Raw genomic sequence first — 24,947 nt, 5'->3', positions numbered from 1 at the left:
AATAAACACAAAGTTATTATACAAAGTAATAAACACATGCTGTGTGGGTCCTGTTATTGTAGGATAAGCACCATAGTTTGTCTTAGAATTACCTTGATAAGAGTTGAATGCAATCAAACGGTCTTATGAAAAGAAGAGCGATAATAAAGCTGTCTTAACAATCCTCTCCGACAAGCCACATTTCCATTTACAGTTGCAATCGCTTTATCTAAATTTAAAACTGTCGGCTGCGGAATAATATTTCATTACTTTACCAAGTTTTCTTTTTTAAGAGCTTAGTACTTTCAATTATTGGCTTTTTCGCCTTTTACTTTACATATTATTATTTTACTTTTTTTTAACCTGCTAGTCAGTAAGCATACAAACATTTGATGATAACCAAATAGTCTATTCTTTTTACCTCTTCATTCTATAACAACAGGATTTTATAGTAATGAATGTACGGGTAGTTGGTAACTTTTATAAAGTACATTATTGTTTCTGGAAAAATGGTTTCCGACTCTTGTATTATTTAGATATGGCAGTTCTGTCCCGTTAATTCACTACCACTACCCTTTTCTTGCAATTCCGATAGTTTTAACAGTTAGCCTAGTCTATGAATATATAAATTATAAAATGAAGACATTCTAAACTAACCTAACCAACAAAACCTGTTGATTATGAAAAGATTCTGGTAGTGAATAAACGAAATTGCAATAAAAAAGAAGTGGCAGTGAATTAACGGAAAGGGATCGAAAGGGACCAAGATGGTTTATTCTAGTTTTTATTTGTTTAAGCTAATTTTTAACAGATTTCCTCTTACATGACTCTATTTGCATTGATCTATACTATATAGTGAAAACCTATGAATGGATAAATACTCATAAAACTAAATAGTATTTAAAGTAATAACTAGCATCATTCTTTAATAAAGAATTGTTTTAAGATATTTAACATGGCAAAATACATGCACAACAACAACATTTTCATGGTATACAAAATACTGTTAGATCTTCACTAGGTAGCAATTTACTCGGAACTTTCGGCCTATCTCCTTATTGAAAAACTGTAGCATTTTAAAACTAACTTTAAATAGTTGGAAAATTTTTTCTTGAGATCCTAAATTCGAATGAACTTAGTTCTTCCATCAGCAGAAGTTGAGTATTTCACCAACTTTGGTAAATATTTATGTTTGAAAATTGCCGCAATTTCGGCAAGTTTTAGGTTTGGAAAGATATAATTTAAGTTTTTGTATCTGGCGCATGCAATTTCGCTGGGAAAGTTGTGAAAGTAACCTCAGAAACTGACTTGATTCGTTGATGTTTCTTGTATCTGCGAAACTTTTATTTTTGGCTACCTCGGCAATGATCACATCCTGGAATAGCTTGTTAATATTTATAATGCAAACACGGTATGCATTAGTGGATATTAATGTCCAAGAAACACATACGCCATTGTAAAAAACAACACTCTGAGCACTAATTAGAACAAATTGAATACAAAAAACTACACGCTGAGCACTAATTAGAACAAATTGAATACAAAAAACTACACGCTGAGCACTTATTAGAACAAATTGAATACAAAAAACTACACGCTGAGCACTTATTAGAACAAATTGAATACAAAAAACTACACGCTGAGCACTAATTAGAACAAATTGAATACAAAAAACTACACGCTAAGCACTAATTAGAACAAATTAAATACAAAAAACTTTAGATTTGATTTACGACGTCAATATTTATTGTTAACTTCTATTCAATATTTTAGATTTAAAATATTAATTGATTTCGATTTTATTTTGTTTGCGAGTTATTAGTCAATAAATATTAAACACCCGATATACCTTTAAGGTTATGAACTCATTTTGCATTAATATGGGAGTAATAATATATTTTTGAATCTTAGAATATTTATAGTTAGAACTAAATGAATGCGAATTGTACAAATTGAATAATAGCCAAATATCTTATTGGCCTCTCTGTAACATATTAAAAAATTAGCCAAACATAATGATTGACATTGAAATACGCAAATGGCGGATGGAGATGAAATGAAAATTTAAGTAAACGATTCAGACGGCTTAAAACAGCTTACATCGTGACTTAAACGCTCTTTAAACCGGCTAATAACCGTGCTCATGACGGTGGAAACATCGCTCATCGCTCATAATGTCGTCACATCTCTCTACTTCTTGTATAACACGGATATAAATATAGATTACAAGGATGCTGAAAACAATTGAAAAAATATAGGGCTTATTAGCAAAATAGACGGTACAAAGTTGAAATAAAGGTATTTAGGAATGATCAATTTACTGTTGCACTATTAAAATACCCCTGCTGCCGCAAACCTGGAGACTATGCGAATTTACATTTACCTGGCTGTATTTCTACTAAAATATTCCCTAAAAATTGCCAGATTGATTTTCTATTGAAATAACGTTAATTTAAGTGAGTACTTAGGTTTACTGCTACAGGGAAGATATTGAAGTGTGATTTTTATGACAATGTTGATAGCTTAGTATTAAATAAACAAAATATCCAAATTCGGGTAAACTTCGGTTAATAAACAAGCAAACTACAACCGTTTATTTATTCTCCATAAGAATAACTTTGTAATTTAAAATTCACAATTTGTTTAAATTATCTCCGTAACCATTGGCCATACAACGACGCTTCAATATAAAAAGTTATTTCTTTTTTTAAGCTCTGCAAATAGTTTGGAGAGAAATTATGAAATTTTGTGTTTTTAGTGTCGAACATGGGTAAAATGAATTTTTGCCCCATAAACCCCCGTTACCATAGTCCGATTATGATGGTTCACGAACTCGTTCGAATAAACGTAGGCTTACACGTTTGTACCAAATTTAATCAAAATCTGATCATTTTTGCGAGTTATCACGCTAAAGGACAACATATACGTATATATATGTATATGTATATATATATATACATATACATATATATATATATATGAATCTGAACGGACGTCGTTTTTGGTCTCTGGGGACCTCAAAACTAAATCTCTATCGAAAACTTTGTCAGTAGATAGAAAGCCTACATATTTATATTGATGGTTTTAATGGAATTTGGCATTAAAGATTATAAAAGGCTGCCATATTGAAAAGGCTATAGATATTGGAACGAATTTTTAAAGCTCTTTTTAACTCATAAGGCACACATTCATACCAATTTTTAAATTTCTATCTTGAAAAATTCCCAAGATATAAAATAATTCTTAATAATCACAAACAGACCGACAAACAGAAAACTAGGCATTTAAGACTTAATTTAACTTAGGCCTATATGTAATTTTATGTTTGTCTTAGCCCAAGGAACAAATCCACAAAAAATGTCCAGGCAATTTGGAAACATCCTGTATGTATACAGTCCTTTTCTCTGTGACCACCCACTGCCACTGAATCATGGTTGTAGTAGTAGATTGCTTTATTGGGGTGCACTCAAAAGTGTACACAACCACTACGACATTGACCTACAGCTTATTGACCCAGCTTAGCATATTGACCCAGGGACTTGTGAAATTCCTAGGTGAGGCTTTTAAAAGTAGGTTAACCATTGATTGGTTTCCATATTAACTTGAGTTTCATTTGACATTCACTTTTTATACTTATGGTAGTGTTTTACTACATAGGTTGCTAGAGTTAAGCCAATATGAATACAGTGTTAATTTATAAATATAGTTATATAAACTAGCACAACTCTTTATACAAAACTAATTTAATTTTAACAGCATGAAACCCTCTTTATCACAACTCAAAACAAGCGGAATCAAACACAAACAGACAACAATAAAAATAACTAAAAAACATACCTTAATTAACATAAAATTACCACAAAGAACAGTTTCAAAACTGAGTTGTACGCGGTTGAGCTTTGTTTCTAAATTGAATGTTAAATGTATTGTTTTCGTTACTTGACTTTTTTGTTTTAAAGTTAGTAACTGTTTTGTTTGTTTCTATAAATGGTAAGAGTGTAAATTTAAATGCATGAACAGGTAATAATACGCTAAATAATATATATTCAATTTTACTATTAACTAGTGGTTGGTATTTGTTGTTTTGTTGATATTTATTTACATTGATTGACTTAGACTCAACAATAGCGACATAATTCATTGACGATGGATTGCGAAGGTTTGAAATTTGTCTCGAACAGTGTAAAAATGCGCGTGCGAGAAAATGTCCACAATATTTCTTCAACGTTTCAGAGCTTTCCAGAATCATGCACAATGCTATAGAGGGCTTTGTAATTTTCAAAACGAACAATGGAAATGCGTGATATTAATAAGTCTAGAATTACTATTATTAATTATTTTAATTTACTATTTTATTTTTTATTTTTTTTTATTACTATTATTGATTGTCTATAATTGTCTTGATGGATTAATATAGTGAAGGATTAAGTGAATAAAAGTAAACTAACTGCAAGTATATTTTCCGTGAAAACGGTAAATAAAAAAATTCCTTAATTACAAGTACCACCACTCTAGCTACTCAATGAAATGATCAGAGTGAGGCCAGAATAAAAACATCAACAAAATATACATATCGACTCGATTCAATTGTAGCCTTCAATACCTTTTCTTCCATTTCTTCCAACCATTCCTTCATTTTAAAACGTTTTTTTTATACGAGGGAACCGCCCAAACCATTATTGTGCATTTCGAAACGGCCACCTCAGGACTTCACTGCTAGTTAGAAAATCTGACAAAGGTTTGTTACTTAAGTATGCATTTTTTACATGAAGTGTTCGCAAATTGAGCTCATAAGTTTTATAAATTACAACAAGGGACCTAAAACAACACTAAGCAATAAGTAATCATGTTTAAAAGATTCTAAATACGTATGATACTAACTTTTTTTTAAAATACATGTAAGATAAAAAAATTACTACGACATTTAGGAATAAAAATAAATATGAATGATACAGAGAACATGGTAATCCAAAAGGAGTTAGCGATGTTTAGTCGTTTAACACAGCCATGACTTCTGACATTATAAACTCGTGCTCTGTGACACCATTATAAAACATCAATTTATGCAATGATTATCCAGGGAAAACTCACTAATGGCTTTCAACATGATCCGTGTGATTCCTGCACACTTTTCACAATAATTAAATAAACAATTAAATACATTTCTCTGTTAACCTTGTATAAGAAATTCGTTTGGCAATTAGGAAATATAACTAAAAATAAACACGTATCAAGTCCGGATGCCTCTGTAGAACTTTTAGTAGAACTCACAGTAAATTGACTGAACAGTTCTTTTTTGAAATTGTTATCCTTAGTAACAAAATTCAATTATTAAATTAAATCCCATCGGGTAGACACACTAAAAGCTTTCAGTTGTAGTTTTATGATACAAAATACCTCATATGCATATTGCTAAAATACTTGTATATACAAATGTGATAGTATAATTCCATGTAAACAGTTTAAATGATAATGTTTTGTCAAAGTAGAGGTAGCTAACCGGATGTGGAAGTAAAGCAAATTGCGTTATTCACAAAAATAGGTACACTTTAATCTTTTTAATGACACTGACAGAAGGGAGCGACTGGAGACTGGACTACTGCACCATCTGAATGTTCTAGTCCAAACACCACCGATTACAAATGAGGACTTTTATATGATAATGCCGTATCCAGGGTGTCATTACGTCGGCCCAGCTATAGACAACAAAACCAGATAAGATTTATGACATGTCTAATATCGAGATATTACAAAAAAATGCGGTACTTCAGTACTAAACGGAGGCCACATATTGTCAGCGCGCTGCGGCGGTTATGTTAGGTTGGGTTATCATAATAGAAAGTATCGTTCGATTCATAACGAAGCGAGGAAAGTCCTACACACATAATATTTACGATAACCCAACCTAACATAACCGCCGCAGCGCGCTGACAAAATGTGGCCTCCGTTTAATACTGAAGTACCAAAAATGCTTATATTACTAAATAGTCCAGTCATTTTAGATAAAAATGCCCCTCTCCCTGGAAATAATTCCCTAAGTGGTGAAACATTGCACATGTGTATTACTAGTATCCAGTAACAACATTATCGAAAATCAACATTCGTACATGCTGTGCTACGGCCGCCATCTTGGAAAATGGCAGCCAATTTTCACTTTTTTGCCCATATTTTACTAACCGTTGGAAATAAAGACATCCCTGTAGTAGCAAACCTAGGTACTCGTTAAAACGAATGTAATTTAAATGAAAATCAAATCAGGCAAATAATAGAAATTCGCTTAGGCTGCAGGTTTACTGCGGTGGTGGTATTTTATAATAGCTATGTAAACTTACATTTTTAACGTACATATTTCATATATAAACATTGCTGTTAAGGGATTTTTCTTGTAGCAGGGCCACCACAATCGAATATTTGTTTGAAATAATTAAACAGACTAAAATCAAACAAGATTAATATTTTTTTATTAATAATTTCAATTTTTCCTAATAACCGTTAGAGATAGGGCAAATGTGTATTTGAGTAAAAGATGTATTTTTGTGAGTTCTTTAACCTTTGTTTGACTAAGATTTCTGTGTTTCCAACGGTTAGTGAAATATGTTCAAAAGAGTGAAAATTGGTTGCCATTTTTTAAGATAGCGGGCGTAGCACAGCATGCACGAATGTTGATGTTTGATATGTTGTTACTAGATACTTGTACTACTCATGTGCAAAGTTTCACCCCTTAGGGAGTTATTTCCACCTGAAACCCTAATATGACTAGACTAAAATAATAAGAATCAATTGCGGAATTTCCAGCTTGCAATACAATCCGATATCTGAAAACATTATTAAAATAACTGTGGTTATTTGCATCGCAAATTAATATTTAATTGAATAAAAAATACCTCATGATTGTCAAATTATAGTAACAACTACAGAAGTTTGGGAATTACCCGAACACACATTCAGTGTTGTGATCATCATAATGATCCTGCTCGTCGGTTTATGCAAATGACCTTAGCAGATATTTATTGTTGGTTAACAATGATTATAACAATAGATGCTAATGCTGTTTACGATGTTGCTTTTAATCTGATTGCTCTTAAATCAAATTACAGTCAGAATACAGTTGTGTTCTGTTTATACAAAGTGAATTTATTTCTGCTTTGTTTAATCTTCTACTTTATTTTTGTTATGACTGGTAAGAGAACATTTTATAGCATAAAGTACAGAAGAAATAAAAACATTGAGACTTTTTTAAATTTACAGGAAAGAGCAACGTTTATATTATAAAGCTACCAATACTTAAAAAAAATAAAGACGACAATTTACTCAACTGTTTCGACTGTGATACGATTATTTTATTTAGGTTAGCGTCTCTGAAATTGGAAGTAAAATAAATTAATCTGCAACGATTTAACTTTTAACTATGTAAATAATAACAGACAAGATATCCAAATACAGCTGAGTGCGGTAAATACGTTATTGTTACGATTATTGATTTCTCAGTACACAAATTCTACTTATTTACTGTCATTATTGAATAAGTGGTAAACGCTTACAATCGCTTAATAACTCACTGTGTTTTTAAGGATTGCGATGCAACTAAATATTCTTATAAGCTTAAGAAATCACCTTCTATGGGTTTAAACTTTAATTAAATAACCTATAATTTGCTCTCAGTACAGTTTAACAGGCTGAGTGAACTTGCTGAAGGATCGCAAACCAATCAAAGTGCGGGAAGTAATCTCATTAGGTGATGAAATGCGGCGTGTAATGGAAAATAGAGATTGGCCCACAACTCAAATGAAGATGTTGAGATCAGAACACCAATACGTGATCATGTTTGTGACTGGAAGACTAGAGCATATTGGGAGCAGAACAACGACACTCAGTCGAATGTTTGCCACGCTCTAAGATCAGAATTCACAGGATGATATGTACTTAGATCTTCAGTTACACACTTAATCCATGTTTTGATTTTCTACTCCAAACACCACCTTGTTATCAGGTAACTAACATCTGATCAATGACCATGTATGTGCGTTGTGTTCTCAAAATCTGATAGTCTTTTAATTACAATAAAAGCATATTTTTCTGATTTTGTGTGGAGAAGATTAAAACTTGGTTTGGTTATTACCACTATAAAAATAGGAGATAATGCGAGCAAAACGCTAACTGACTTTTTTGTTAATATCTAAATTATTTCTTAATCACTATTGTACGTGTTATTAAAATTACGGGAATTAAATGAAAATAAGCCTAATAACACTTGAATAATATATTTACACTGATTTATACTATTAATGTACGAGAGAGTAAATACATATAAAATATATTAAGTAGTGATCGATTTCGAATGGACATTCCAATCATCATCAGATACCAATAGGCGACATGATTTAAGTGTCCAATCGAAATCGATCACCATCAACAATCTTTTTCTGTATATTTACCGTCTTCAGAATTAACAGTAAAATGTAAATATATTTTTCAAGTGTTATTAAATGTATTTTTATTTACTTTCCGTGGTTATTTCCTTTACATCGTGAGTTGCATTTTGTTGATGTGGGGGTTGTGTTTCTCCTGTTATGTAGGGTGGTATGGGGAACAAAAGTGTTTGAACTAAATCGTGAAACTAATTTTTGCCAACTTTCTTTTATAAAATATTCTATATTAGGAATATAGCGGTCTTTATATTAACTGCAAACTCTACGTGGTCATATAACTAGCGTATCTGTACATCATATGCGCGCTGCTAAAATTTACTGTGAGCAAATAATTGTACATGGATTTTTATTTGTTATGTTATAATGGAAAGATGCATAATCCTAAATAACAAAAGTGCTCGATCTTCATAAATATTTAGAAAACTTTATATTACAGCAGTTGCAATGGTTGTAGCTCGTAATTTAGGAAATGGATTCCTGAAACGTAGCTCTTATACTACTTGAAGAACAAATTTTCATTTACGAAAAAGGCTTCAGGAGGTGAAAATGAACTCTTTGATGAATACACGTTTACTTTTTCTTACCTTCTGTTGGAATCGCTAAAATCTTGCATAGTTTATTTTGTTGAACAACATAACGTTCAACAAACTTGCCTAGTAAATTTCCCAATTTTAAATTAAAATGTGCTTCACCATGTTTACTATACATTATTATACAGCAAGTTTAGTTTTTAAAGGGTTTTTGGCCTTTAATACCTCTTTCAATATTCATATTGAGTCAAATATACAGTAAACTGTTTAAGGAGCAAGTTTACAGAAATCAAGTGCAATAAATAACCCTGCTAACTCAGGGTGAGCCAGTAAAACGGGCGAATTTTTGAAGAGCACAAAAAAGGTCAAGCATTGTAACATAAACTCTTTTATTAAAAACTGAGTAAATAAGTAAAAGTTTAAATACAAACAAAATAAGCTTCAAGTAATATCGGAAAATTTGTATGACATTACAATGACATTTAAAGATTTCAGCAAAAAACTAATCTTCCCAGAACAAAGCCTAGCTTAAATATTGTTTTTGTAGCCTTGCTAAGAAATTACTAATAATTTAAGTCGGCGCGGCTCTATGATGATTTTTGATACAAAATTTTAAGAGGATGTCCACATTGCAGGTGACTATCTATAACTAAAGGTGATTATAATCTTATAGTGGTATTAACGATTATCTTTAAAAAGATTATAATGTATTTACATATTTCTAACTTGGAAAAGTAACGTTTTAATTTTAAACTAGCTTCTTTTCCCTATCATAATATCAAAATAAATTATTTTCCTATTCATATAGAACATTTGTGTGTGTTATTTTCATCATGCAATCATTCTGAAGTAAACATAAAATACAAGAAAATACTTCCTTTGATATATATATATAAACAAAACAGTTACGTATGTTATTTTATATATTTATGTTATCCAGCTACAATTAATTGATTTTCAAAATACACTCTCAATATCTTTTATTTTATTCATATTATTGCAGTTAGAGCCGCGCCGACTTGAAATACGTGAGCTTGACTAATACAAAAGTTTACTTTATTGAAATTATTTCATTCTGTTTAGAACATTTGAAGTCGGTTGTATTTTTTCTTTTAATAAATTATTTCATGATTTTTAGTGACTGTATAATTTGTTATAAATTAATTACTTGAAGTTTTTTGATACGCAAAACTGTTTGAAACAATCAAAAGTGCCACAGAAATTGCAAATCAGCTTCCTATTTCCGAAGCAGGCGTAATATTATTGACAGTGAAGAATATTAATAAATATTCCACATCTTGACATCTTCAAATGCATGTTTAGTAATTAAAATATTTAACACTTTTAAGACGATTGCCGATTATGTGATCTCACACCTCTTATGTCGTTTAAGGAATAATTGCATCTAATTTATATTTGGACCTCTTTTACGAATGCTTTGGTTTTCACAATACACCTTAAATTGTCAATATCATACAGCTATTCACTATGTTTTTATAAGTCAGAACATTCAATACTCAAAACAGAATCATACACAAATCAGGTCAAGCGTTGAAATACCTTTATAGTAACCAAAACAAAATGGATTTTTTCTATGTTACTTATTTAGGCTCCATGGCAAGAAATAGTTTATTAATCAATGTGAAGAAACTAATTCATGAAGAAACTGTTTGTAGCTTCATTTAAATGGTTTTAACTAACAGCTGTTGGAATGTTATTATTATTTATTGCCTTCTCTGCAAAAACATAAACAAAATAAATGTTGAATATTTGAGGTTTTCAGCATTTTTCACCAAACAAGTATGTTTCTTAAACATAATGCTATATATGGTACCAAATAGAAACTCTCCTGGTTATTTTGGTGGTGGAACCGGGGATGCGGAATACTATCCCCCGGAAAACTACCCCCCCAGGTGAAACGTGACGTCACAAAATCTGCCGACTAACCAATATGGAAGCCGTGTCCGCGACTGGAATACCACCCCCCCCCCCCCTAGACAAATCATGCTATTTAATTTTAATTTTAATTCGAGTAATTCCATTGGATAATAGAAAAGTCATGTGGTGAATATAAAACAGAATATCGAAATGTTACAGCAAGTTTGGATGGTTAGGTTATGTTAGATTAGAACTGTTTGACAACTAAATTTCAGTGTCCGTGACTGGAAAACTGCCCCCCCCGGTCTCTGACGTCAATATGACGTAGGAACCTGTTTGGGGGGTAGTTTTCCGGGGGGCAGTCTTCCGGCGACCCGTGGAACCACGCTGATCGGTAAAAGAATCACAGAGAAATTGGTGAACATACATAGAAAAAAAAAACATCGCCACAGGCAAATTGAGAACCTCCTCCTTTTGTTGGTAGTGGGGAAGTCGGTTAAAAATAGAGTAAATAAGTAAAAGTTTAAATACAAACAAAATAAGCTTAAAGTAATATCGGAAAATTTGTATGACATTACAATGACATTTAAAGATTTCAGCAAAAAACCTATCTTCCCAGAACAAAGCCTAGATTAAATATTGTTTTTGTAGCCTTGCTAAGAAATTACTAATGATTTAGAGGAAATTGTTTGAACCGTTTTTGAAATAATTGTGCGTACAAACTTTACTTGTACAACAGTATAATAGGATTCAATTTGTACATGGTTATAGGCCTGGCTGGAAGTAAGAAGTAGAATATTAGAAGACGTATTTTTGTTTTAAACTAAAAATACCCTCTCCCAAGCAAACCTGCAGACTGAGCGAAATTCTAATACTAGAGGGGTACAACAATGAGGACTAGTGCAATTGAGATAATCAGTGTTGGGGAAACTACGAACTATAGTCACTTCTACTTGAGGGTCCGTCCGTTGGCTTGGTTCAATTGTATTTAATTTCTAAAATATTATTATAATTCATCAAAAACAGTCTTCTTACATGCACCTTAAGTTTATATTACGTTAATATGTGAAGAAAAATATAGTTAACTTGATGTTCAAGGAACCCGTGTTGTATAGGCTACATTGTTTGAACGAATGTTTCATGCAATGCAAACGTAGAACAGTATTCATCTTTTACTACATTTGAAATAACTCCTGATTCATGTAATTTACGAAAAAGGAAGTTATTATAAAAACCTTAAGACATTTTAGAGTCAGATTATCAAAGGCTAAAGAAACAAGACATATTTTGAATAAAGTTAAACTAAAAACGAATAATTTATCACAACAACAAAAAATATTACTCAATATTAACATCAAGCATTTCAATGCAATTAGGAAGATTAAATAGCCCATTACGAAGGGTAACGATGTCATTGTAGAGCACCTGCTAATGGCTCTCTTAAGTGAATCCATCCACCTCGTCTCGACAGAATAAAGCCGCGATTCAGATACAGGAAAACTGGGCTTGTTGTGCTGGATTGTAATCCACCCGTGTCTAGGATACAGGTAAACTGGGCTTGTTGTGCTGGATTGTAATCCACCGGTGTCTAGGATACAGGTAAACTGGGCTTGTTGTGCTGGATTGTAATCCACCCGTGTCTAGGATACAGGTAAACTGGGCTTGTTGTGCTGGATTGTAATCCACCCGTGTCTAGGATACAGGTAAACTGGGCTTGTTGTGCTGGATTGTAATCCACCCGTGTCTAGGATACAGGTAAACTGGGCTTTTTGTGCTGGATTGTAATACAACCGTATCTAGGATACAGGTAAACTGGGCTTGTTGTGCTGAAATGTAATAAACCCATGTCTAGGATACAGGTAAACAAGGCTTGTTGTGCTGGATTGTAATACACCCGTATCTAGGATACAGGTAAACTGGGATTGTTGTGCTGGATTGTAATACACCCGTGTCTAGGGTATAGGTAAACTGGGCATGTTGTGCTGGATTGTAATACACCCGTGTCTAGGGTATAGGTAAACTGGGCATGTTGTGCTGGATTGTAATACACCCGTGTCTAAGATACAGGTAAACTGGGATTGTTGTGCTGGATTGTAATACACCCGTGTCTAGGGTATAGGTAAACTGGGCATGTTGTGCTGGATTGTAATACACCTGTGTCTGGGATACAGGTAAACTGGGCTTGTTGTGCTGGATTGTAATACACCCGTGTCTAGGGTATAGGTAAACTGGGCATGTTGTGCTGGATTGTAATACACCCGTGTCTAGGGTATAGGTAAACTGGGCATGTTGTGCTGGATTGTAATACACCCGTGTCTAAGATACAGGTAAACTGGGATTGTTGTGCTGGATTGTAATACACCCGTGTCTAGGGTATAGGTAAACTGGGCATGTTGTGCTGGATTGTAATACACCCGTGTCTAGGGTATAGGTAAACTGGGCATGTTGTGCTGGATTGTAATACACCCGTATCTAGGATACAGGTAAACTGGGATTGTTGTGCTGGATTGTAATACACCCGTGTCTAGGGTATAGGTAAACTGGGCATGTTGTGCTGGATTGTAATACACCCGTGTCTAGGGTATAGGTAAACTGGGCATGTTGTGCTGGATTGTAATACACCCGTGTCTAAGATACAGGTAAACTGGGATTGTTGTGCTGGATTGTAATACACCCGTGTCTAGGGTATAGGTAAACTGGGCATGTTGTGCTGGATTGTAATACACCTGTGTCTGGGATACAGGTAAACTGGGCTTGTTGTGCTGGATTGTAATACACCCGTGTCTAGGGTATAGGTAAACTGGGCATGTTGTGCTGGATTGTAATACACCCGTGTCTAAGATACAGGTAAACTGGGCTTGTTGTGTTGGATCGTAAAAAACTGTGTCTAGGATACAGGTAAACTGGACTTTTTGTACTGGATTGTAATAAACCCATGTCTAGGATACAGGTAAACTGGGATTGTTGTGCTGGATTTTTATAAACTGTCTATTTTATTGACTAACGTCTATATTTAGTCTAATATCATAGGTAGTTGATAGATCAATAATAAATAGCACTCTGGATCCGGTAACGGTCTCGCTTAGAATCGAGTCGGCAATCTTCAGACCTAAATGCAAGTACTATAACCACTTGCTACCCAGACAACCTTCGTGGTAAAAAAGTTATTAATATTTTTTTGCGTTTCTTCTGAACCCCGTTATATGTATGATTCAAATAGAAATATTGACACTAAAATCAAACATTAAAGATATGGACTAGTCAATGTTTTATAAGGTCGTTTAGTGTTATTATATTTACCAACGTTTTCAAAAAAATTAAATTACTCGAAATTAAAATGTAGTCATACAGGTCATTTCCGGAAACGTATGTAACCCAGAGAGCATTGCTTATTATGAAAATAGACATACATTTAATAAAATAAACTAGATTCAGTTGTAAAAACAAAAACGTATAAAAGGTGAAAAACTTAAAAGATGAAACACATGCACGATAACTTTCACCGATTTGATGTCGAGTTCAGTTTGAAAACTCTTGGTAACAGAGTGAAAGCTACGAAAGATATTCAATGTTTGCTATACAAAGTTTACTTTGTAGATAGGGAAAAGTCAGAGACAAAACGAATAAGAGGACAAAAGCAACTGAAATCGTGTTCGGGAAACGTAAACTGAGTTGTAGCATTCAGGTGAACTCCGACCGATAACCGGGGCTGAACCATCTGAATACGAACTTGCTCAACATAGCCCTAGTCTGACAATAGTACTCGTATAGTATGGTAGAGTATACGACTTACTTACTTGATTTTTAAGTGCCTTTTCTGTTTTCATTTTTTCTTGACCTTAATAATGACCTCATATTTACTTGACCTTTACAACATTTAGTCTCATCCAATAAATCTTAAAATCCGAAATGTAAAACTTATTATATATGTTTAGTTTACTTCAAATGTTATTATTTATCTCTAACCTTTAAAAAAATAAAATGTCTTGCTATCGAACATTTTGTTTAAACTATTCTTATTGGAATATGAATTAATGAAAATGCTAGATGCGGGAAAGTTATACGTTGAACTCAAGCTAATAGTAATAGGATTAAGGTCGAGACAAGACACCAATATTGCCTCTTGTTAGTTACATTATGTAAAAAAATAAGAGAAAAATAATAACATAAACACAGTGAGACTATTAAGCTTCCCAAGTGGGCTTATTGTAGTATAGTGGTGTTTTATTTGTGTTTACAAAAATGTTACCTATCTTTGGTAAACACATAACCTTATTTATTCAGTTAGAGCATCCCTCTACTAAACTGCATTACATCAAGCAAAATAGTATTAATTGATTACTTTAACTTGGCTTGGTCAATCGTATTAATCTATTAACCACCCCAGGTTTTTCTCAAGCGAGAATGGATTATTATATTGTTATTCATGACAAATTACGCTAGTATTTTACTTACTATAAAATAAAAACACAAATTAAATATATTCATATAAAAGGAATTTTTTCGTAAAGCTTATGAAAAATATGAATATAAAATAGATGTTTACGCTGAATTTAATGCCAAAATCTGTTATTAAAAATCTTCTTTCGTTTTAAAGATGAATTTAAACGAAAACTCTCCCCAATTTTAAGGACATTTTGCTCTCTGAAAATTGTTTTAATTATAAAAAAACTGCAAAAAAATAAATAAAATCAGTCTAAAATTGGTACTAAACTTCGTATAAATGCTCACAGCTCTCTTTGGTGGACTAATATTAAACTTAAGAGATGAGGGAGAATTAACTATTTCACTCATGTGAGATTGAACACTGGGTAAAATTTCAGAATACCTCCAAAATAAGTTATCGCCATCCGTTATAAACTTTGGACAATTCCGATTGAACAACCATAAAGTATAGGTTCGCCAGTCTGGACAAATCTTATAAGGTCTGGCCGACGTAATTCCAACAATATCTACGGTAAGAAAATTTGACGTATTAATTTCGACTAATACATTATTTAAAGACACCTGTTTGTGTTGTATTTACATAAAAATTAAACATTAAAAATTCTTAATTTAAAGACGAAGCAATTAGAATGTTAGGGGTTCTTCCTTAATAACCCAATTTATTACAAGCTGCTATAAAATGATTGATAACTTTGACTTAAATAGCCATGATATTGTTTAAAATAGAGAAGTTATCTTAACGTTATGTTATTGAAACACAAGATGTTCTAATGTAATTTAGGAAAATTGACCATTCTAGCAAGGATATCCGAGTTAAATTACATTACATAGGTTCATGTAAGAATTTGTGATAGATGAAATAAACGCATATATCTTGCAGATTGGCATATACCAAGTAACGAAAAATAATGTTGCAAATTCCAAGTCGATATAATTGTCAAGTATATATTATCCTGTTTTCTTATAATAAGCTACTTGGTTAAAAATATTTAGAACAGGAAGAAACTAGTTATATAAAAATGATTTTACTTGGTCCGTTGTTCAAAAAAAAACTTTTGCTACAATATTTTGAGTTATAAGAGTAATATTAAGACGTAAAACATTATTTGGGTTATACAATATACAAATTGAGTATATTAAGCCACGTAAAATTTCATTTTGGTCATGCTTTTATAAGCATTATAAGCTTTTACAAGCATTTATTAGCATATTATACAATTTAATTTTATAAACTTTCATAAGTTTTTTGATTGGAATAAGGCTCGTCTAGAATTAAAACCGCCATAAAATCAACTGCATCAATAATAGGGTGACTGAAGAGTTTCCAGACTAATAACTGACGGCAGAACTTTACGACGAATAATAAATCCGGGCACTGTTGAATACCTCTCCCTGCCCACCAGTCACTGAGCTTAGTATCAGTCAGCTTTCAACTTAATTAATGTAACAAAGAGCATCCGAATCTGGTAAAAGTTCAACTGTCATTCTTAAAAAGTATTTAAAAGGCCATAACATTCTAAGTACCAGCAAAAACAACACTCATCATAGTCTGCCTTAATTTCGGCAACTAATATGGGTAAAATATGTCAAATAAAACAGTATTTTAACCAAAATTGTTTTCTAAAAACACTTTTTTGATATTAGTTGTAGGTTAAGTACTCAGAATGCTGCAGCCCACCTAATCCTTGCCTTGTAAAACAGCGTTGTAATTTGCAACAAGGCACGGGAAACTTTCAAGCATTGCAGTTGTTTGGTATTTCACCATGTTAGTGTTACTGAACTAGGAACTCAAATATGTGGATTTAAGATTCAAATTAAATTTTTCATAGCTTGCTAAACTAAAGGAAAAGCATTGTTTAACAAACATATTTTTCATGAAATAGAACAAAACATTCAAGAGTATTTTATTTTGGGATTGTTGACAGCAATAAATGTAAAATAAAATCTTGGAAATATACTTAATATGGGTTCTTCTGTATAGCTGGGGCAATCAGAAGAAGTATGTTGTTTTACTGATGGGAGTGATGGTTCTCAACAAATCTTTTCACAGTATAACATTGAAATAGATTTAAATATCCCTAATAATATTTACGTACGAATGATAAGGTTTCAAAAGAGGCCGCGCAGAGCCACCTAGGTCTGCATTATTCATGGGTTTGGTTATTAAGTTATGCAGTTACTGAGCTGCAAAATTAGGTTTCAAACTCCAACTTTACCTTAAGCTCTTGTTGGAAATTGTCTTAGCTCTTTATCCGAGGCTTTCATGAAAAGAAATAAGTTAAACTTTAATAATTAGATTACTCATATCCTAACGTTAATCTGAATATTCGACCACTCGATCACGATAACAAGTTTTACCTATAACAGTTTTTTTAAGTAGCCGTTTCAGTTCAGTTCTTGGAATTGAAAAGTTAGACATAACAGCATAGTTTTAAGTCCATTCTCTGTGGTTTTACTCATAACAACTCAAGTGACAAACCAATGAGGTTCAAGGATTGAGAGAGAAGAAGTAACATTTTAATGATTCGAACCTCCACTAATCAGCTTTTAACCCCAAATTTAATTGTTGAGTGGTGCAATTAGTGTTTGGTACAATGTTTCGTTGCATCGCAGTCAGGGGCAATGAAAACTTAACCTCTCTTAGAAGTTATGAGTAGTGAATTTTAGAAATTAAAACACTGTCGTAGGTAAATAGTGTACGCAACTCGCGTAAATAGTGTTAACGACACTCATAGAATTTTTTAAGGTTTTATTAAAAAAGTTTAAACTTTATTACAAATGTTCTACTTGTGTCGTTTACCCTATCTGTACGCAGTCGTTACGTAAATTACAAATACGGCTTCTAGTTTGATAATCCAAAATATTAACGAAAGTTAATTGTTAGGCATTAAAAACTATTGGTTAACCCATATAATAATTATCATGAACATCTTAACAATTATCAAGTTTATATATTTTAAATCGGATCGATTATTTAAAAATGTTTTAGAAATATCGGATAAGTTAAACCTTTTCATTAGAGTACCCAAAAGTACTTTTGAAAATGTCTGAAATGTATATTTATACTTTTTTAATTTGTTATTCATTATAACTTCAAAGTTGCATACACTTCACGGAAGAAAAACTTTGTTAGCGAGCAAATTAAAAAAGTTCATTGAAAAGTAAACTTTCTTGAAAAAACATGCTCCGAACATAAACGCGGAATGAAGTTAATATTTATCCTTTGACCTCCGTAGATGCACACTAGGTTTTAAAAATGTAATTTTTTAGCTTCAGTAATGTTTAAATAAAGTAATTTATAAACGAAGAGGCATTAATAGTTAAACCCTTAATACACAAATGTTTAACACAGTTAGAGCTTTTATTAACATTTGCTGGTAATATTTGAATGATATAAATACACATAAATAATCCTCCATCCATCAGGCCAACTCCTAACAGTAATAACAACGACTGATTGCTTGCCGAATGCCGTAGGGGAGCACATGGTTAAAGCCAAAATAAGGAAATACAAAGAACTAGGATAGTTTTGTAATGCTTTCGTTATTTGCACTCTAAACATTTTCAACAGAAAATAGCATTCAATTAACATTTGTACCTATAATTCCTATAATACCTATAATTCCGGTCAACCTTTATACATCGAACAGCTAATATGAAAAATCACACCATTGAGTTATAAAGATGTAAAGAATCCGAACGATTCGCCAAAGACAAGGTGATTGTGGCATTATACAATTTGGAGACGACACTCGACGTTGTAAGTGCTGCCAGGCGATATCACAGCAAACAAGGAACAAATTGAGTTCAAAGGAAAAAACCTTCCTGCAAACCTTGCTTCAGCGCTTCTGTAACTGATTGATGCAATCTTGTCTTAGGCAAGGTTTTGGCTTGGATGCACTGCCTGACTGTCGTGTGTGTATAACATGAAGAAAGTGCTAATGATTGTTTATTAATAAGTTGATTCAGAGACAATATTTTGAAACAATCTTGTTAAGAATAAATAATCGATAAAGTAGAAGCATGCTCAAACAAAATTATCGAACATTTAAACACATTTTCTGATGTTAGTAGAAGACTTCATGGGTAGTAGATCGACAAGGGTGGGTTTTAAAAATAAAATAGTTTTTATTTGTATTTAAGTAATTTTCCTGATCTTTATATTTGTCTATAAAATATAAACAGATCTCCTTTGTCATGTCAGCTGCTGTTGTAGATTTAAAATTTAAATAATTGTCTGTTAAATGTTTTGTTTCTACAGTAGTAGTTTAACGTACTCTAACACTTAAAAATCTAAAAATAATGCAGTACATTTGCGTAAAAATTCTCACGATAACTTGTATAAAAAAGAATAAGCATCTAGATTAAGAAGCGACTATTTCAGAGATAAAGATATATTTTGGCTCTGCTTTTAAACTGTTTCCTCAGAAGAATAAAACACTCTTCACTCTGGATAAATAAGTACCTTGAAAATTAAAGGTTCTCTACTTTTCTTATAGAGATGGAGGATCCCTTGGTATTTCAAAATAGAAAGTCTAATGTCCATATCAAAAGGGCTTAATTGTTTTACTATCATTAAAATGGCGTGGTTACATCAGGTATTATTGAATTAGTTATTTCTGCTTTTACGTTTGAGGAAACATTTAGCAACGGTAATTACGTTTATGTATTAAGGTTTACAAATAGTTGCTTTAAATCAATTTTCTTTGTTGTGGACTGAAAAATCGTTTCATGTATAAGGTGAACTGGTACTATTGTGGTTTATTATTGCAACAAGTAACAATAACAATTTTATCCGAATCTACACCACCGAATCTTAATCGCAAGTTTATTGGCCTCGGTACTACATGTTTTGTAAGTCAGTTCTTCGATTGTGTAAAATAATGCATTTACAGTAAGAGCAGACAAATTCAGTACAGTATTTACAATTATCTTACTTTGCACACAACATAACATAAATGTTCCGCTTCGGACGGGGCGGAAATTCACTGTAGAGCTGTGACACGCTACTGCGATGTTAGGCGGAAATTCACTGTAGAGCTGTGACACGCTACTGCGATGTTAGGCGGAAATTCACTGTAGAGCTGTGACACGCTACTGCGATGTTAGGCGGAAATGAATTCATTTTCAGCTTTTATAGTGATTTATAGTTCTGATTGTAGCCAAATTGAGACAAAACTTGCCTTAGACAACATAGGATTTAAAACACGTGGGAAGTATTAATTATAATTTATTAGTTATTATATTTATTAATTATTATAAATTGCATTGTATTACAGTAATTATAATTAAAATATGAATGATCAATATGGCTTAAAACAAGAAAATTACTTGTTTACTATCATTTTATTGCTTTTAATAAATGCAAAGTAAGCGTGGGTTGAAGTAAGATTGCTTGTAAAGCTTTTTAATGATTATTATAATTTTTCTTTGGTCAGAACGTCATGCATTGTTAGCGCCAATTTAGAACCACCAAAAAACTAATCCAGCGTCCGTTTGATGGTCAAATTATAACTACGACCTTACTTTAACTGAACCATGCATAACTGTGTATTTAATACACTTAATTGAGTAACCGAAAGATTATTAGGACCGGAAACAAATGTTGAAACACTAAAAAAAACTTGTAAAAAATCAATCTTTTGCATAAGTAAACGAACCACGGAAAATATAAGAATTTTTAAAATTACAGTCTCCGTTAGGATCTCTAGAATTATAAGAAACACAGATCTAAAAAACCACAAAAATATGAACATAAATCAACAGTTACAATGGGTCTCATCATCAGTCCGGCTGTGGTGTATGCAACAAAACTCGAATAGAACCAACACACATCTCGACAATGATAACACACATTAACACCGATAAATTGATATTCATAATGTTACCTCTACGGAAATGTTTCCTAGTACAAAAATAGATGTGTTTATTTTGATGTTTCTTGTCTATTAGAATATCTTTTGTACGAACTCTCGGTGGTGAGTGCTTCCACAGAGGAGTAATATATTTTTACTCCTCTGTGTTGATTACAAACACGTAGACTTCAAAGTAACGGATAGGCGGTTCTTATTCGTGTCTCTAAAATACTATTAGCTGGCAGTGTGAGACATGGTGTTGTATAAACAAGGAAGCTTTATTTATATTGTACTATTGATGCCTGTGTTACTTTATTTATATTGCTATTATTTAGATTTCCTGAATTTTCTGACTAAACCGCATATCCACATGCCAAAGTTTTCGTAAATATGTATGTTTGTATCTACTCGAATCAGTTGTTTTAAATGTATTTTGTATATTGAAATTCTGACGCCATCAATCCCTTATTAAGTAAAAGATGAAGACATGGTAATAAGCTTGGTAATAACCGTTGATGCCTGTGTTACAACTAGGAGGACTGTATGCGTTACTACTCACCCTGGTTTTAGGTGTCTGCTTCAGTCCAATGGCAGGTTGACTTCGGTTACTCTGTAAACAAACCAGGAATTAATTATTATACATTATAACACATGTGCACAGGCTGAATTGATATTTTAAACAATCTGCCAGTTTGGTTTGAAATGAAAACGGCTGATACTGTAATTTAAAAAGCTCTATTCCAACTTTAATGTATATATAAAGGGACACAGACAAATGTAAGTGACATGTACTATTCATACCAGACAATCTACAACAGTCCCGCCACAGAATCAATCATGTAGGCCTATTGTAGGCGACACAATATCCAAGATAAATGGGTCGGAAATATTAATCCATAGTTTCAAATACGAATTCAATTCAACGTAAGTTAAATTATCTTATAATGTAATTATGATATGTGAGAATTGAGAATTATCAATTTAAAATCAAAATAAGATCAATTTTCGATCGCATCATTAACACAACAGGGCGTATCATTTAAACTCTAAACTGTAATATAGAGACTGTAAAATGTGGTGAAATACCTTGAATAGCTTCCATTGGAACTCAAAACAAGTATTCTGGAACTGGCTGGGTCCAGTTTCTAGCCATAATGCTCTCGATAAAATATCTTTGTTTTATCAATACGTTACCGAGTTTTCGCATTAAAATATCGTATATAATCTAAATATATTTATTTTATTATATGGTTAATGTTTTATTGATCTTGTAGTTACTATTTTCATTATTTTAATGTTTGTTCAAACAACTGCCGTTTGGTAAAGTTTTTACTAGGATACCTCAACAGAAGGAGATAATATACATTTAGGTCAGTAATGTATAGTATCTTATCACATTTTGAGGACAACAAGAACACATTAACTAAGTGTGGTTTTCATCCTATTGGCCATAAAAAAACTGTTTTCAACAAGTTACAGTAATTTTGTTATTTTTTTGTTCAGTTGAAATTTGAAAAAAATCTTGAACCTTGCTACACAACAAAGGACTGTTTCAAAATTGTATGTAAATTTCTAAATTATATAGTACGTCAATAACAGAGAATTGCGAAATTGATTCCTTCTGAACTATCAATTTAATATCGACACGTTAAATCTTGGGACGAGAATAACGTCCATTGTGAGAGGTAGTTGCCAATGAAATGTAAAACAATGAAATGTTCCGATGAAACCCACAGTGTCATTGTGAGCGAGACACAAAGACAAAACAATGACCCGGCAACCGGCGACGTCTGCCGCTCCCGTTACTCTTTTCGATTTGGCAACTTGATAACGAGCAAATATTTATTTGATGTTTTATCTTTTGCATTGACATTTATTTAAGTTTTTCTATGTCATTGGAATATTTTAATTTTCAAGGGTCCAAGTCTAGTTTTTCGAACCGTAGTCTAGTTTTCATCCAGCGTTAAGCTTTTGGTATATGCCATTATATAGTCATAGGTGCTTAAACTACTAGTTAGTTTGGGGTTGCAGTAGTAACAGAACAGATATGATGGAGAAATAACAACTTGGCTGCTCTGACGATTGATTACAATATATTACATAATGAGTCCAAACTTGTGTCCAATAGCGTGAACAAATATGGTACAATTATCGTATATGTAAGACCAAACATACTTTACTTGACAAATTCAATCAAACTGCCATGTGACCGGTACGATGGACCAGCTGGGAATCGGTTTATTGAATATAACGTGATTGACGTGAGAAATGTGTCAATCAACAAAACAAGATTTACTTATAAATACTTTAACACCTCAGAATATTTGAAACTCAATTTGAACAACGATTCGCAACACAATTTGATTACTCGGGCAGTACATTTCTATAACAGAGCGTTGTGAGGTTATATTAAACACATGGGACCTGGTGACACTGCAGACTACCCACAATCTGCATCCGAGTAGTAGATCAAAATATGAACTTTAGGAACATTAAAACCCAAAGGTGACGATCAAAATATACACTTTTGTTCAACATTAATATACAGTTTATACACCAAACAATTTTAAAATAAAGAGTACGATACTACGATTAAATACAGAAAAATAATATACTTAAATACATTTTCTAAAAATAACTGCTATTGTTACGACCTATTATTGGGTTGTATTACTTTTACAAAGCTACAAAGCATATGTGCCAATTCAAATTTGTTTTTAAACCGGTTACAAAGATATAATTGATTGAACACTAATCAGTATTTTTCTACAAGCTTCGTCAATGGATTTGCACGTCTTGAGGTCGGTAGGCTGGATCGAGTTTACATCCGTTATAAGTTCATGAACTAAAACTATAAACTAAAATTTTAATTTTGAAGGTTGTATTGATTAGCTATTAAGTAATTTTTTTAAGTTACTGAGTATTATTATGTAATCATGCACACACAAACTTTTTACATTTAAAAAGTAATAAATAGCTGTCAAGATCTTCTGTCTTGTGTAAATTATACTTCATATTTACACAAGAACAACAACACAGCAAAGAAAACAGTAAGGAATAAACTTCGTATCGCAATATATACCATTTGTTGTACCATTAGATCTTTACTTATGTGACATGTGTCGAGAGTTAAGATTTTTCCTTAATGTCGAAAAAGGCACTAAACCAAAACAGTTCCGTTCAGCCAACGGTCTCAGGAGATCAACAAACTGACTTCCACAACGACGGCCACTCGACCTAAGGGACTGTCGTGTGTTTATCGATACTTTGGACGACTGTACTTTGTCCATACAATCTTATAAAAACAAAACACAATTATGTATGATAATTGTTATCATATTTTTGTTATCATCGAGCTAGACTCTGAACCGTAGGAAAATAGCTTACTATGTCTCTTTAGACTAATAAACTCAATGATTTTGTGTGAGAGACCAAGATAGGTTATACCACTAGCTTTTACAATGTAAATGGATTTTACAAAATTGCAGAGTAATGTATTTATCACAGGAAATCATGTGTTTTCTCTGTTAATATTGTGTTTCAGTAAATAAATGCTTGCAGTTTTTCTCAGTGATTGTATTTTAAATGTATCAAAACATTGTTTTTCAAATCTTAAGTTTATCAAATATTTTTGTTTTAACTGCAATAAAACTAGTTTTATACCAACAAATTGTCTATACATAATCACTACAGTTTTATTAAGTGGGTATGGTAAACGTATACTGTACAATTAAACACTACAGCACTACAGGTTACCATAGGTTGGGCAGTAACTTATTTATTAAAAATTCCAATAATACTTTTGGTCGTCCTGCACAAAACTATTGTAC

The 24,947-nt window shown here is 32.3% G+C and overlaps 1 protein-coding gene across 1 annotated transcript in view; it reads right to left on the bottom strand.

The window, feature by feature from the left end:
* LOC128997679 (uncharacterized) overlaps positions 1-24,947 on the bottom strand; it is a 62,423-nt gene that overhangs the window by 15,830 nt on the left and 21,646 nt on the right. Inside the window, exon 2 of the mRNA XM_054423328.1 lies at positions 21,677-21,727. Coding sequence (XP_054279303.1) covers positions 21,677-21,727 — 51 coding nt within the window. The remainder of the gene's footprint in view (positions 1-21,676; positions 21,728-24,947) is intronic.

Source organism: Macrosteles quadrilineatus, unplaced genomic scaffold (assembly GCF_028750875.1).
Source record: "Macrosteles quadrilineatus isolate MER2022 unplaced genomic scaffold, UCM_ALF_1.0 Scaffold_1__1_contigs__length_201487025, whole genome shotgun sequence".
In the NCBI taxonomy this organism is placed as follows: domain Eukaryota; kingdom Metazoa; phylum Arthropoda; class Insecta; order Hemiptera; family Cicadellidae; genus Macrosteles; species Macrosteles quadrilineatus.
The sequence above is the reverse complement of the archived record's forward strand: the minus strand, read 5'-3'. Positions and strand labels throughout refer to the sequence as shown.